The sequence below is a fragment of the Physeter macrocephalus genome, chromosome 7 (genome assembly GCF_002837175.3).
Source record: "Physeter macrocephalus isolate SW-GA chromosome 7, ASM283717v5, whole genome shotgun sequence".
Classification (NCBI taxonomy): domain Eukaryota; kingdom Metazoa; phylum Chordata; class Mammalia; order Artiodactyla; family Physeteridae; genus Physeter; species Physeter macrocephalus.
Window position 1 is genome coordinate 101609866 of NC_041220.1, and position 17111 is coordinate 101626976.

Here is a 17111-nt window from a genome sequence, read left to right on the forward strand (position 1 = left end):
TCTTTATTGGAGTATAATTGCTTTACAATGGTGTGTTAGTTTCTGCTTTATAACAAAGTGAATCAGTTATACATATACATATGTTCCCATATCTCCTCCCTCTTTCGTCTCCCTCCCTCCCACCCCTCTAGGTGGTCACAAACCACCGAGCTGATCTCCCTGTGCTATGCGGCTGCTTCCCACTAGCTATCTATTTTACGTTTGGTAGTGTATATATGTCCAACTCAAAGCAGCTGAAACAGAACAGATTTCAATTGTCTCTGGACATAGGTTGTCATTTTTCCTTCAAGCCATTGCTGAAACGTAGCATGGAAAAAAGCAGATATTTAAATGTTTTTACAAGATTTTTGTTGTTTAGTATAAAAATTTATGTATGGTTGCTTACATTTCCAAGGATTTTAAGACAAACTCAAAATTTTATTAGAAAATCAATTTTTAGGTAAGATTTACATGCTAGGCAGTGCTTGAAAGTTTTGTTTGTTTGTTTTCGAGGAGGGAAATACATCTAGATATCCCCTTCATACTCTGCTTTACTTATTTTAGCATTTAAAACTGCTGATATATTTGTTTACTCTGTCTCCCTCATAGAGTAAGATTCTTGAAGTCAGGGATTTTGTTTTGATCTAGTTTTTTACCTTCACTATTGAGGATACTACACACATAATACATAGTACATAGTAGGCACATGGTAAGTGTTTAATGAATGTTGTTGAATGAATGAATGAGAGCACAGAGAACATCCCATTACTTTTTTATGACTTTTAATAGGATCTAGAATACTGAATTGTTCTTGGCTTCTCTTATATTGGAGCTGGACTGTGGCTCCTGTTTCTAATTTGATTGCTGTGTCTTAAGATATATGCTGTATATTCTTCATGGGATGTGCCCTGACATCTGAATCCTAACATTATCATCATTGTCGTCATTATAACCACCTACTCAGCACAGTGCCAAGACATGGTAGCTACCGAATAGGTGTTATGATGAAGACATAAATTAATGAAAAAGGTGAGCTTACAAGACTTTGGTATGGATGTATACAGACTCTAGGGTATAAATAATTGTAACTTTAGAAAGACTGAGAATTATGAAACGAGGGTGGTGTGAAGAACAGCACTCTTTTGAATTCATCCCTGTTTCCTTTAAACTCATTAATTTACATATGCATCCAATTATTTGAAAAACGTTTGCTGAAAGTCCAAAGAGTTCTAGGCAGTCTGGATAAATGTATATGAAACAGACCCCTCAAGAAACTTCTAGTCTGGAGGAGAACATTAATAACAATCAGGTGCTTGAAACACTTGACCAGAGATCCTATAGGGATAGACACCGTATGCTATGGAAGCCTTAAAGAGAGGCAGCTATAGGCAGTGTCCAGAAAGAACAGTAAAAATCTTGAATCAGTACTGACTACTTCCAAATTGAAAAAAGTATGTATAAAACTTTTTCTACCACTTGGACCTGGATGTTCTGCTGTGTATTTTGACTCTGTAGTTAGTGCTTCTTGGGAGCAGGGCCCATGTTTCAATCATTTTGTGTTCTTCTCTGCACTGAGCATGCATAATGGAAGCATTTAATAGGTATCTATTAATGGTCATTAATACTTGTTTAGACCACAAGGATGCCATTTAATGGATTGAAACAGTAATTTAAGGGTAGTATGCCATGTTGGTAATCTAAGAAGTACCAAGCAAAAGCTAAATACTAAAAGGATTTGGGTCGTTTATTATGAAACAAATAAAGGTGGAACCGACAAATTCACAATTAGATTCAACATGAAATATGGAAGATTCTTAACTGGCTCAATTCTTTAACTTCTAGGTTAATGTAAAGATTTACAGAAAACTGAGTGGGTTTATTTTCCCTTTGAATACCTACACTGTGGCAGCTCCACTGACCAGAAATAATTGTCCCAGCTACACTGTTTCTGTAAGAAGCAACTCATGGATTTTACAGATGTGGAAACAGTGGAGGTAGCTCCCAGTATGCAGGTGACATTCAGACATGTGACTTCCTGACTCAGAGCTAAATAAGAAACTTTCTGACAAAATGAAATGGGCCAAAAGACAAAGGTAGTTATTCTTCATGAACTGCAGACATCTGTAGTTCATTGCCAAGGGATCACACATACATTAGGACCCAGCAGCTTCCATAAGGTGGCAGAGGACAGAAGCAGGTAATTAAAGCGTGATAACTATTGGCTGATGAATAGTAAAACAAAATGCTTGGTACCTTTTTCAGCATGTCACTCATCTATCAGAAGCAAGAAAGAAAAAAGAGAAGGAATAAGAGGAAGACTTCATTAACAGACATAATCTATTTTAAAAAACTTTTGTTTTTATCGAGACAGAGGAAAGTAGGGGATGTTAAGAGTTTCAGGAGTTGCTACTGATTTTTTAGACAGTTCCATGAGTAAATATCTTTAAAAAATTGTATGGAATGGTTCAGCATGGGATGATGTGGAGGGAAGACTCTAATGGGCTAATCCTGGCAGTTGCTGTTAAGTGGAAAAACAATTCCAGGTTGTGGTCCCTACTATTTAGGGCAAGAGCTTCTCTCTCCTTTCTGCCACTGTGTGTTTAGGACGCCAGGATCCTGTCAGTGCACAAGTCTTCCTTATCAAGGAGCAGCAGAGTCTGCCTTCCAGAGGGGTTTTCTTACGCCCTCATTTTGGAGGTCTGAGAGAAATGCCACATACAGCCACAGCGGGGCAGTGAAAAGCCACCAAAGGCAGCAGCTGACAGCCTAGATATCTCATTTTAAGGAAGGAAGGCCGTAGGACCCTTAAAGCTCCTGCAGTAGAAGGTCAGTGCCTGGGAAGAAGGCCAAGTGCAAAGGCACCTCTGGTTTTCAGCTTTTCAGCTTTTCAGCCCCAGTCACAGACTGCTCTCCCGTGGTTTGGAAGCTCACCTCCAGGTGGAGTACTAACTGACCGCTTTTGCTTCTGTTAAGAATGCATAGAACTAGCAAAATCATCTTTTCTCTGGGAGCATTTTTCTGTGTAAACACGCTTTTTGACTTTCTCTTGAATTTGTACATGAAGAAAAGCATTCCGAACATGTTTCCCTTCCTAGAAATATATTGAAATGTATATATTCTAACATGTGTTTTGGAGAACATATTTGTCACAGCTTTAGTGACAAAGGCTAGCATATAAGGTTAATTTGAATTTCATAGATTTGTTTTTCCAACAATCCTTCATGTTTTCCTGCAAATGCCTTGCAAATAGGAAAGAGTGATAGTATTTTTCTCTGTGACCCAAACTGTAATAGTGAAAAAGAAACAGAGGAAGGTGCTCATTTTTTTTCATCTCTGTCTGAGTCTTAATTACAGTGGATAAAGAGTCAGCATAATAATTTGGGCAGTATAGCTTAGTAGTTAACAATTTGGAATTTTTATTTGCTTTTTAGGCAGCTATATTCCCAGCGCCTAAAAAATGCCTGTCACACAGAAGATGCTCAGTAAATATTTGTTGAATATGTATGATTTAAAGTCAGACAGATGTTTAATTGTTAGTGCTGCCATTTACTTCCCCAGGGTGAACTTGGACAGTTCAGCCCCATTTTCCTCATCTCCTAGTTGAAGACCCACCATACAAGACAACTGTGAGTCTTCAGAGAGAGGACACGTGTCAATGTTTGACAGAGTGCTCAGGACAGAGTGACAACTCAGCACATGTTGTTGTTGGTGGTGGTTGCCATTACTGTATTAGTTTATAATAATAAGAGGTCATGATCAATCTTTCTCCCAAGTCTGATAAGGGCAGTATGCATCAATGCTGCACAAGTATGTTACATTAAGAAAGTATCTCCCAATTCTGAAGGTTGGGAAACAGTTGCTAACAAATAGAAGTTCTAGAAATTCTTTTTCTCTAGAGCTGTGCAAAATTAGAGTACTTGTGCATATACTTACTTGTTTCTGTCCGAAGGCACTGAAATAAACTGTGGTGAACCTTGAAGGTCCCCTGGTTTTATGATCCTACGAATTGATTCAATATACAACATGACCAGGGACTTGAGGTCAGATTTAGAAATTCATTTCAGCACGCTTGCCAGTAAGTGTCAAGATAATAAAGCAATCTGCTTTTCTACTTTCTTATTTCATTTTCTACCCAATGAGAAAATTCTTCTAAAAGTAGAGCCTGTTTATATTTGTTTTGCTTTGCTAAAAGTTTAAATTGCTGATTGACCTAATTATTGACTCAATGAAGTACAAACCCACACAGCTGTTCTCTAACCTTCATTCTGTCCAAACCAAAAGAGTAATAAATGGATACTGAAGTAAGGAACCCTCTGCTTGTGCCATTCAGTACAATTTTATAAAAGCATGGCCTAGCAAGCATTTCTCAGGTTTCGTCCGCGTCAGATATGCGATTCCAGAGAGTATGCAGTTACCTTTTCTCGAACTGACTCCCCAGGAACCAGCTGAGGCTCCAAGGTAATGAACAGGGTGATGTAGGAGCCTTCACTCAGGCTTCGGACAGCGTCAAAACCTCGCTCAATAATCACACTTCGCTCCTTACTGTAGCCCAGAAGAACTGGGGGAATATTGATTTTAAATGTCCCATCAATCTGTGAAGAAAATACAGTTCTGTAAACATCCTGGTGATTTTCCAACAGAAGTTCAAAGGTAAGTGTCAACTCCTCATCATTTGATGAATTCAGTAAAAACTGCTCAGACTGCATTCAGGGCCCACCCCGTCTCTCCAGGCTTGTCTCCTTAAGCTGTCACAGCAAGGGCTCTCTCTTTCCCTGCCTTCTTTGCTTGGTTCATTGGAACATGTGCTAGTTATGCAAGTTGATTCCAAACCTAGGTTGCCTGTGTTCAAATCCTGGATTAAACTCGAAGTGACTCAGCTTGTGCATTTGTAAAAAGGAGATAATAATAGTATCTACTTTGTAGAGTAATTATGTATGCTGAATGGATTAATAGATGTAAAACACTGAGAAAAATGCCTGTCCTGTGATAAGTGCTCAAAAAGTGTTAGCTGGCAGCCAGTCCCCTTTTCTGGGATGCCTCAGCTTCCCATCTCCACCTTTCAGAATTTTAATCATTTTTCAAGGCTCAGGTCAGATGTTATCTCCTTCATGATTTGTTTTATCTCCACCAGCCTTACATACAACTTGCTTCTTTCATTTATTGCATTGACACATTCTGCCAGACTTTACTGTTGTGTGCAAATTTATCATGTTCTTTTAGATAATTGTTCTTTGCAAATAGAATCTGTATTGTGCTCTTTTTTGTATCACTCATCTCCAATATATCACAGTGTTTTGTATACACAGGAGGTGCTCAATAAATGTAGGCTGAACGAATTACAAGCCTCTTACATAAAATGACCTAAATTATGTAGAGGTTCAAAAAGGCAGAAGTTTTTACTCCTCTGTAGTCAAAGCAACAGTAAGTTTATGGAAGACTGTCTAGTACTACAAAACTACTCAGGGCTAGACTTTGAAATTCACAGATTTTCAAAGAATCCAATTTTTATTTCAGTGAATATGCCCTCTAGAGAGGAATGAAGGAAGCTCTTATTTATTTTCCTCTTTACATTGGTGGAGTTCCCGCAAAGCCTGTACCCAGGCAGATGAGAGGGTACAAGGAGAAGAAGAGTATAAATACAGTGCCATATAAAGTACAGCTGAAATAACTGGGCACATCTGGTCTGTAGAATAGATAGATGAGCCAGGAGGGAATGGACACTGTCTCCAAATAGTTGAAGTGTAAGAATTTAAGACAGAGTCTCTCACCCTGGGCACTGTTAATGTTTGGGGCCGGAGAACTCTTTGTTATGGAGGGCTGTCCTGTGCATTTTAGGGTGTTTGCAGCATTCCTGCCTCAATACACTAGATACCAGTTGCACCCCTACTAGTTGCAACAACCAAAAAATGTCTCCAGATATTGTCAAATGGCCCTGGTCGGTTCATTAAGAGCATGAGCTTTGGAATCAGACAAAACTTTTAAAATGACAAATGTGATAAAATCATTCTCAAAAGCAATATTGAGATGTATAAACTCAGAAGTTGAATAGGTCTCTCTACTTTTACCAATCTCCTTCTTCAAGGATAAGCCAATGTAAAATGTTGGAAGTTGGTAAAAGTTGAATCCCAGATCTGCTGTAAACTTTGGGACTTGAGTAGTTACTTACCTTTCTAGGCTTCTGTTTTTTCATCTATAAAATGGGGATAATAATGTCTATTGAGCTGTTGTGAGGTTTAATTAAGGTGACATATAAACTAGCTAGAAATGGCATATATCAATAATATGCACCTGATAAATATAGTTATTCCTATTATTATTACCAAATTAGGAGTCTCCTTGTTTTGTGTAGCTCCAAACCAGGACCTATGAATGGGGGTCCCAGGGAGGAATTTAGCTTATGGCACAGTTTAAAGAAGAAATTTATGACAGAGATATTGGAAAGAGAGCAAGCGACCTTATGAGGTAGTAAGGTCCCTACTTCTAGAGAGTATGGGTATTACTAGGATATAGTAAAGGAGATTCATTTATCAAGAAGGAGTCTGGAGTAATTACTTCTGAGTACCCTTCCAAATGTGATGTCAAATAACATGGGCAGTTTGATTTGCAAAATGATGTGCTCTTTAAAATTGTTTTCATTTCAAATCTATTCGAAGAGGGAAATGTAAAATTTTTGGCACGGATATAGCTGCAGCATCACCTGTAGACAGTCCCTCTGGTCTAGGGAGGATTGCAATTCCAAATGATTCTTGAAATTCCAACCAATCCAAGCCTCTTGCACTTGAGTTTTATTCTTGGCCTTGCTTGAGACTGTAACCCAGGCAGCATTTGCTTTATGTGGTCATCACATGTGGACTTAAACTGTTTCCTCTGTAGCTGTGTGAGATTAACACAGTCTTCGGCTCAAAGCCTCCTGTTGCTATGGATTTAATACTGGGATATTAAAGCCATTTCAGAATCTTTAACTGTCTCAGATTAGAGCTACTATGCCATTCAAGAATTGTTAACCTAATGGATCCCCTTAAGCAAAATCGTCAAACTCTGAAGAATGGTGTTTTAGTTGAGCAAGTCGCTACCAACCATTTTTAATTTTTGAAATAGTGAGGACTCTGGAAACATTAAAGCACTTGATTAAAATGGGCCATCAACTGGCCTGGTTGTTTTCTTCAAGTTATTTTCAGGCATCTATCCACTCCACTTCTGTCATTTTTGACAAGTTTCTACTTTGTCCTACCTTCTTCACTTTCATTTAAAAGTTAAAAAATTCTCAGATTGGCAAAGTTGTACGTTAACTACTAACTGTAAGGAAGATAGATGTTTTAATAAGTCATGCAAATATGACAGAAGATCAATGGCTTTATATAGTGATTTTTATCTTTCCAATAGTGGCCTTTCACATAGGTTCTCTCAGTGTTAAGGGTATACTTCCACAAAAAAACCTTTAACAGGAAAAATGGATAGAGCAATTCCCTGTTCCTGTGAAATTCTTACTTTTGATGCTTACCCTTGCCTGGAGATATATCGTGCTAAATGGAATTTTCACACATCCCAACCAGTGTCTCTCAATACGGGTGTGGATTCCACTTCCTCTTTCACGGTCATCCTAAAGGAGGGGTAGGAAGTAATAATTGTTTAACAACTCCGGATAGGAAGTAGGAAAGCAGCAGGATTTTAGCTGAAAGCACGGTAGGTTTAGGTTAAACAGATCTAAGTCACATTCTGGTTAAGACTGTTAATAGTTCTGTGACCCTAGGAAAGTCATTTAACTTCTCTGAACCTCAGTTTCCTCATCAATAAATTGGGGATTTAACAATCTACTTTGTAGGGGTATTTTAAAATTAAGACAATGTATAAAAAGCTCCTAGTACAATTCCTGGATCATAGCAGACAGTCAAGTTGAAAATTAAAAAACTGGTTCTCTTCCTCCCTTCTTTCTTTCCCCATTTTTTTTTTTTTTTTTTTTTTTTTGGTACGTGGGCCTCTCACTGCTGTGGCCTCTCCCATTGCGGAGCACAGGCTCCGGACGCGCAGGCTCAGCGGCCATGGCTCACGGGCCCAGCTGCTCCGCGGCATGTGGGATCCTCCCGGACCTGGGCACAAACCCGTGTCCCCTGCATCGGCAGGCGGATTCTCAACCACTGCGCCACCAGGGAAGCCCTCTTTCCCCATTTTTATGTCAGGTTTCAAATATTTCAAATTTGGGGGTTGATGGGGCTCAGGGCAGGCTGCCCCCAAATATGCCAAAGTGGCATATGGATTACTTTGAATTCAAGTTACTTGAAAAGCAGCTGGTGCAAGAACACTCTGACCCTCCTTTGTCTGCAGAAAGCAGGAAATAAATCTCCTGTGTGAAAGGTGCCCTCCCTGCACCTGGGCGTAGAGAGAGACATCCTTATCACCAGAGACAGGGAATCCAGGGTTGAGGAGGCTGTACAAACAAATCTTCTTATTTCTTTACTAATTTACCCAAAATCAAACATCTATGTCTTGTCAATTCTTCACATATTTATTGTTTCTTTGTCTAAAAGGTATAAAAGCTGTCTGTTTTGGTCACTTCCTAGATCGTATATCTATGAGACCTTTGTACATACAAAATTAAACGTTGTTTATTTTTCCCCTGTTAACCTGTCTTGTGTCAATTTAATTATTACAGCAGCCAAAAGAACACACAAGCGTAAGGGGAAATTTTCTCCTCCCTGACAGGACTTACACAATGGGTAGAGGATAGGAAAATGAATACAGACATCTTTCTCAAAAACATGAACTTACCTCTAAGACATCATATAGAACTTCATCAAAAATGTTGATGAACACGTCATCTTTCACTGACTGCAAACTGGTGGTGCTGTAATCCCCATTGGGGGCCCTGCAAATGGGCACCCATGATCAGGGAGCATGAAAAGAGCAAAAGAGAAATAATGAGTACTCAAATGTCCAAACTGGAAAAATACCTGAATATGAGCATAGATAGGAGGATGGCAGTTGTCTCATTTAAAGGATTTCTCTAGCACAGAGACCCTATAACGTAGTACCTATACTCAAATGGCAAGGCAGTAGACTGCAGGTTCCGTGCAGAGACAAACCCTTTTGCTGGCTTGTCCTGGTGAGTCTCACATCATCTCCCAACCGTGGTGAGCTTTGCAAGGAGCCAGCTGGCTACATACAACGTCTCCAGCTGATATTGGTGCTGGTATGTGGACTTCCTAAGCAACTGGGCTCTGGAAGGTGCTTCTCTGTCAGACCATTCCCTGGTCATAAACCTCCTATTGTTATGTGGCTGGTTGGATGGTCCCTGCTTCCCATTCACTTTCCCCACAGATAAGTAAAGCAAGGTAGGGGTGAGGTTCATCTCCTATAACATCACCTGCTCTGAGTCCAGCCAGGCCTGTCCCAAGCAGGCCTCTCCATGGCATGGCTCAAGACCAGGCTACTGCATCTATTTTGCTGAGCATTTGCCTTTAACTTTTCTCATTCTTTTTGCTTGTACTATGTATAAGAGTGGTATCTGTTTCTCCCTTCTGACTTAACTAGTTCTAACCCTTGCTCAGTCTCTAATTTACTATTTGGCATTAAGCAAGTCACCTTTCATCTCTTGGTTTTAGTTTATTTTCTATAAAAGTAGAGCACTAGACTAGATAATTTCTGGGTTGCTTCAAGATCTGAAATAATGAGCCTTTTAAATATGTAAAATCATTTAATCAAAAATTTTAAATGCCTATGTATTTCTGACGAGGGAGAAAGCTTAATTTATGGGAACTAGGGAGCTTCAAAATTACTTAAAGCTTCCAGAGTTGGGGAGATGGGGAAGAAAAGAAAAGCAGTGTAGGGGCTGTGGGATTGAGGGGCTGGGAAGCTTGGGCTGTAAGAAGCCAGAGCTGGAGAGGAGTGGGGTGTCCCAACAATGAACCCAAGTTTCGGAAGTTGGATATTTTCCCATTTTATTCTTGATTGGAGTCACTTGTAGAATGAGGAAAATATGCTTACCTAAATGGAAGTTCGAGTTCTTCATTCCAGCTGGGGTTTGGACCTTCAGCTGTAGTTGTATGGCAAATTGTTCGCTGAAATGAAACTTCTACAAAAGGACGTACTAAAACCTTAAAATCAAGAGCAAAGAGTCTGTAACAGTTAGTAGAATTATTTTGATCCTAACAGAGGTAAAATATATTTCTAAATGGTGCGTTTCCAAAGAAAACAAGGCAGAAAACAGACTATGAACTTTCTAGGAAATTCTTAAAAATAGAAGGGGCAAGATTCTAAGTGGCGATCCAGCACTGGGGTAATTTCACCTGGCCAAGGGGGTAGTCAGCACTGTGGGTTGGGCTTTGTGTGGTTGGGGAAGCAGCATGCTTTTCGCTGAAAGTCCTTGAAGATCTCGATGGCTGCTGGAATTTGCTAGGAGAGAAAATGTATGAAAGAAGTAAATGACATGGAAAGTCTAATCATATACTTTGCAGACGGTTTCTCCAAAGATGTATGTTGTTGGTGGCTATGGTGACAGACATACTCTCTAAGCTTGTTGATGCTTCAGAAGTCATTTTGCATGCTCTGGTCCTCCTCAGTCACCTAGTGATTACGAGAGCCTTCCCAACTTTCATCCATAGGCCTGTATATCTGGCTGGAATAGAGGAAAGGGACCTCTTCTCTCTGCTCTCTCATGGGTGCCTTTTCCCCCATAATTGAGAATCTCAATCCCTCTTAGGTAGCAGAATCCTGAGCTTCCTAACCAGCCTGCCCTGCCTCCATCCAATTCTGGTCCTTTCCCACTGTATTTTCTTTGAACATGCACTCTCCAGTAAACATGAGCTACATATCCCAGGTAAGACATCTGTCTCTGGGCCTGCCAAGCATCAATGGAAAAGGTGGTCAGGGATTCCTAGCTTGAGTTAGGATCTATGAGTCTTGCCCTCTTTCCCTTTTGAGCTGCCATTCTTAAAGGGAGAAATGAAGGTCATGTCCAGAGATCTTCTCCCAGATACCTTCCCCCTCATCCCAACAACCCACTTGCATATTTGTTTTTTGTTAATAAATTTATTTATTTTATTTATTTATTTTTGGCTGCATTGGGTCTTTGTTGCTGAGTGTGGGCTTTCTCTAGTTGCGGGGCGCGGGGGCTACTCTTTGCTGCGGTGCACGGGCTTCTCATTGCATTGGCTTCTCTTGTTGCAGAGCACGGGCTCTGGGCGTGCGGGCTTCAGTAGTTGTGGTTCGCGGGCTCTAGAGCGCAGGCTCAGTAGTTGTGGTGCATGGGCTTAGTTGCTCCGCGGCATGTGGAATCTTCCGGGACCAGGGCTCGAACCAGTGTCCCCTGCATTGGCAGGCGGATTCTAAACCACTGTGCCACCAGGGAAGCCCCTGCCTATTTGTTTTGAATTTTACAGTTTGCCAAGTATTTCACATTCATTTGCTTAGCAAAGTACAAATTGTCTTTTTCCACCAGACTGTTTTACCTTTTCACAGAAAGGGTTTCAGACAAACTATAAGGCAATGAAAGTAGAACATTTAACACAACAGCTGCCAGAGAAAATCTTTTCCTGTTTGGAACACTGTCAATTACATTATTACACAAACACTTGTTAAGTACCTACTATACTTTAGGCCCTGTGTTAGACACTGGGGCTGCAAAGGCAAATAAGATAAACTTCGGCTCAAACTAGATAAACAAATAATCACAATATAGTGGGATATATGTTAGACTAGACGGGTGGGCATGGGCCATAAGAGTGCAGAGAAGGAGTTGAAAAATCCTATTTAGTTTAGTTGCAAGGGTAGAAGGTTAAGATTTGCGTGGGTTTAGTGCAGCACTTGATATTTGAACTGACTTGATGAGTTTACACTGAAATGTATAACATATAGGATCAACTATGCTTCCCTGTAATTATTTGAATGAAATGGTTTAACTCTAAAAACTTCATGGAAACCAAAAATAAGAGAAACAGCTACATATCTTTTTTAAAAAAACAGCTTTCCCCCCGACCCCAGTTAAGCTTTAATGCAATCAAGATGAATGCTGGGCTGTGTGGCTTAAGGAAGCAATGCTATGGCACAGATTCAAGAGCTTAAATGGACATTTACATATAAAAAAACACTGAGAATAGCTGGTGATGATCAGACGTTCTGTAATGGGTGGAAGAGTTAGTCAGCAGAAAAATAAAGTAGGGCAAAATAATAGGGGGTGGATAATTTAAAGGGAAGACCCTAGGGACAAAAGATGCCAGAGGCTAGCAGGGTGTGCTTCTGTGATCAGAGAGCTGGATGACCTTGGGCAAGCCACTTACACTCCCTTCATTTCCATTTTCCCTTTTGTAAAATGGAGACAGTAATAGTAGTGAGAAGTGAGTGAAATGATATAAATGAAAGTGCCTAGCATAGTGCCTAGAACACGGTGAATGTACACTAAATTATAGTTTCCCTCATTACATTGACAAGGGCACCAGCAAAGAGAAGTAATTCTTGGTCCTTCCATCTCTGTTCTCTAAGGGGATAAGAAACTTTGGCTCACCTTACCTATGGTGAGGGGTTCCCCATTGCCCCGATGTAATGAAATACAGTAGACATAATTCACTTCTCTGAGCAGATAAAAGAGAAGTCACAGTTTTGTGCTCAAACACAAGTTTCAGAATCTAGAATATACACCTTTTGGGTATCTGCCCAGCTCTCACCCACTTCTCTGAGAACTGTCCCCCATCTTCAGGACAGGTCCTTGTGACCCGCCTCTCTGAGTGTAGGTGACTGGACATGGATCAACACCTGACCCAAGTTAGGACCTTCAGATTCACTCCTGGGAAGCTGACACCTGGTGGGCGGTACCCTGACAGGATGGACCACTTCCATCACACAGAGAAGAATGAAGCAAACCCACAGAGGGAAGCAAGCAAGAGAGCCAATGGGGCCTCTGAAGAAGCCATTTTAATCTTTACTGTCTACCGTGTAGTTTGGCTGTACCTCTTGTTCTTGAGTTCTATGAGATAGTCCCAATAAATCCCCTCTTTACCCTAAACTGACTGATTTGGTTCTCTTACTTGCAACCAATAGGGCCCTGACTTCATCAAGAACCCTCTTCCTCCCTGCCCTCGGCCCCCACAGAGTAACAACTATGTTAAAAACGAGAGTGGGTGGCTCCCCTGGTGGCGCAGTGGTTGCGCGTCCGCCTGCCGATGCAGGGGAACCGGCTTCGCGCCCCGGTCTGGGAGGATCCCACATGCCGCGGAGCGGCTGGGCCCGTGAGCCATGGCCGCTGGGCCTGCGCGTCCGGAGCCTGTGCTCCGCAGCGGGAGAGGCCGCGGCGGAGGGAGGCCCGCGTACCACAAAAAAAAAAAAACAAAAAAAACCCGAGAGTGAACATGCTCTAAAGAGGTTGGATCCTGCACATTCCATCCCAGGGCTGTTCGGAGGGCTCTCACCTTGTCGTTGGCTTCCTCACTGGAATGTCATAAGCCCGGATAATGTTCACCAGCAGCTTTATGTCTCCATCGGACAGGTTTTGGGCTGTCACCTTCTTCCGACCTTTTCTCCTTGGCCTCAGTGGTCGTTTTTGTTCTGCCAGCTTGAAAAGGCTCAGGCCCAAAATGCTAACGATTATAGAACAAGATTAGGATGCTAGGGAAAAGAAAGATCTGGAAAGTCTTGACACAACTTCCCAAACGCTGCCCCAAGGTCCCTCACAAGCCCCTGAAAACTCCTTGTCTTTTTAAGGAGGGTGGAAATTATCAAGAAGTTCTCCCAAGATGGGGGAGAGCCCACTCTGTAGATTATTAACATTCATTTTAACTGCTACCAATCAGAGGATGAAGCTCATGTTCTGGTCCCTCCCTGCACTTCCTGCTTGCTCTCTGCCTCGCTTTTCCACCAGCCCCTCAAACGTGGCCTGTGCTCTCCTACTGTCTGCCTTCGCTCCGGCCAATCCTGCACGCTGAATGCCTCCTTCCACCTTCCTCCTCATCCACCCACTCGGTTGCAGTTTTACCACTCTTCAGGGCCAGTATTTCCCCTTCCCCAGAGGCCCAGCCGCATCAGCCCGAAGGGGGGCTCCCTCTCCTGGGCCCCTGGAGCACGCATTAGCCTGCTGCATTCACATGGCAGCTGATGTTTACAGCCTTCTCAGGCCCTTCCAGGGACACCTCACTCTCTGGAGTTAGGCAAAACTAGGTGTGAATCCTGCTCACCTTGGGCAAATTATTTCGCCTCTTGAAGTCTCTGTTTCATCATCTGTGAAATGGAAATACCTACCTCTTGGGGTTGTTGAGAGGATTTTGTGAGGAGATGTATACAGAGCACCCTGGCACTGGTCTAGCATTAGATGCCCTAACACAGTGACTGTTGAGACAATGACAATGATTATGATGCCAGTGATTATGTTGGAGAATGGAGGGGATGGAGACAGGAGGAAGGGAGGGGGAGGCGGAGCAGGGGCATCTTTCTCTCACATCTCTCTACCTCTCACTGAGGTGACCTCCATTAACACTCCCTGGAAGATGAAAGCAATGCAGTGAGTCACGGGGGAGAAAGGGCCATGGAGAAAACAACTTAATTCTGCCCCAGAGACTGAAAAGAAACACAACCGTGACTGCGTATCAGGAAGCTGACGTTAATGACTATGCCCAAGAGCCACAGAACAAAGCCAGCGGTGCAGAGCTGGCCTCGGGCTGGCACCGCTCAGGCTGCTCTGCTTCCCTGTGAGTATCAGAGCTGGCCAGGCGGCCTGCTGGACTGGAGCCCTCTTTCCAAGAGACACGTGCTAGCCGGGGAGATGATGGCTCCAAGGGGCTTCCGGGGGCTGTTGTTCCCAGTTGCTTCCCAAGGTCTTCCGTCCCACAGAGTGCAGAGGAGCCACCATTTACCAGCACTTCTCTGGTTCAAGCAGAGTGCTAGGTGCCTTACGTATAATATTTCTAATCCTTACAAGTATATTTATCCCATTTTTCAGATGAAGAAACTGGAGGCTCCAAGAGGTGATAGAATTTGCTAAATAGGAGGAGAGGGAGCTGGGGTTCAAAATCAGATCACCGTGACTACACAGCCCAGCTTCTTCTTCTTTTAATATTCATATATATTTATTCATTAACTCATTTAAGACAAGAATAAGCCCATTACATGTTAACATTATATAAAATCATGAAAAATAACTATCCTTTCCAAAACAAAGGGTGTGAGGAGAGTGACACTGTTTTACATTTTTGCAAATCTCTTTTTTGATTTATTGTACGTTTTAATTTATTTTTTATTTTAATTGAGATATAATTGACATATAACACTGTATACGTTTAACGTGTACAGTGTGTTGGCTTGATACATTTATATATGGCAATATGTTACCACTGTAGCATTAACCAACACCTCTATCTATCACTTCAACATAATTATTATTTTTTTTTGTGTGGTGAGAACTATTAAGATCTAGTCTCTTAGTAACTCTGAAGTGTATAATCAGTATTGCTGACTATAATCACTATGCTGTGCGTTAGATCTCCAGGACTGATTTATCTACTGGTGACAGGCTTGTACCCTTAAACATCTCCCCAGTTTCCCCCGCCCCCAACCCCTACTGACCAACATCCTAGTCTCGGTTTTTATTAGTTTGGCTGTTTTAGATTCCGCGTATAAGTGAGAATCATATAGTATTTGTCCTTCTCTGTCTGACTCATCTCATTTAACATAATGCCCTCAAGGTCCATCCATGTTGTTACAAATTACAGCCCATCTTCTTAATCCCTCTTCCTGGGCAGCTACCTAACCCAAACTTGGGGACCTCAGAGAGAAACCTTTGCCGGCGGTCGTGACATGGCATCTCCCTTCTTTTCTCAATACTTTCTCCCTCTCAGAGAGGTGCCTCCTATCATGAGACTTCGCTGCCTCCCTAACAGTCAGCTTGAGAGCATCTTGGTGGCTGGGACCATTATATACAGAAACATTTTAATTTCAAGCCAAGAACAAACCACAATTAAAAGAAGGAAGAACATACCCTGAGCCTTCAGAACTTAATGCAGAAAGTAAAGCAGAAAAAAGAAAAAGAAAGAAAAGAAATGGAAAAACAGCATGAAAAATCATCATCTATTCTAAAGTGTAATTTTCATGACTGAAAAAAAACCAAACAAACACATTCAATGACTGGACTCTGGGCCTGGAATAAAGAGAGAGGGTTTGCATGAATTTATGTGGGCACAGCCTCCCTTCTGTACGAGAATGGAGGCAGAGCCAAAAAAGGGGGCTGCCATGGATTGCACAGTTTTTTGTCTCCTTGCCAACTTGATGGTGGAGAGGAAGTACATGCATAGGAAATGACCTTTTCAGTAGACCAAGAGATTTAATCACAGGGAGGGTCATGAAGTTAATAGACTGTGCAAGCCCACCAGTATAGAAAGTTCTCTTTCATCTTTCATGCATCCACCTCGAGTTGAGACCATTTGAGGATTATTCTAAATGATAGGGAGACAATCAAGCAAATAAACACAGTCAATTCCCAACTTCTATGTAAATATCCATCTTTCCCTGCTGCCCTTGCCCCTCACCAAACACATGGCAGCTCTGTGTCTCCCAGCTGTGGTGCTGGAACCAGACCTCTCCATGCCACCCAGAATCTCAGTGGGCAAGTTCTCAGCCACCCCCACTGCCCTGTGATGGGAGAATAAAGGAGACCCCGGCATAGGGAGGTGAGGAAAGCAGGAGGATGGTGTGCTGGAGGGGATGCTGTCAAAACTTCACGTGACTGGAATGAGAGGAGAGCCAAGGCTGGTGAAGTTCACTTGGAGGTGGTGGGAGGTGAGATGGGGTCCACTGGATGTGATGGAGAGGATCTTGTGTGACTTGTTCTAACAGAAACGCCCCAACTAGTGTAACATTAGGCATTAATCAGGCTTTACCAGTTTCCAGTATTATTAGGGGCCCAAATGCACATCTTACACTGATAAAAATCTTATATTTACAGGAAATTTTTAATATAATACAATACAAATAATTTTAAAAGAAATAACAGGGCTTCCCTGGTGGCGCAGTGGTTGCGCGTCCGCCTGCCGATGCAGGGGAACCGGGTTCGCGCCCCGGTCTGGGAGGATCCCACATGCCGCGGAGCGGCTGGGCCCGTGAGCCATGGCCGCTGGGCCTGCGCGTCCGGAGCCTGTGCTCCGCAACGGGAGAGGCCA

The 17111-nt window shown here is 42.2% G+C and overlaps 1 protein-coding gene across 2 annotated transcripts in view; it reads right to left on the reverse strand.

Moving 5' to 3' along the window:
- Positions 1-17111, reverse strand: part of CC2D2A (coiled-coil and C2 domain containing 2A) — a 141125-nt gene that overhangs the window by 20579 nt on the left and 103435 nt on the right. The window contains exons 24-30 of one of the 2 annotated variants that reach the window (XM_055086129.1): positions 13377-13544; positions 10263-10368; positions 9961-10070; positions 8746-8842; positions 7481-7579; positions 4395-4571; positions 2233-2253 (exon numbers count right to left, since the gene is read on the reverse strand). In XM_055086129.1, the coding sequence (XP_054942104.1) occupies positions 2233-2253; positions 4395-4571; positions 7481-7579; positions 8746-8842; positions 9961-10070; positions 10263-10368; positions 13377-13544 (778 nt within the window). The remainder of the gene's footprint in view (positions 1-2232; positions 2254-4394; positions 4572-7480; positions 7580-8745; positions 8843-9960; positions 10071-10262; positions 10369-13376; positions 13545-17111) is intronic. The other variant, XM_024119191.3, reaches the window with a different exon arrangement.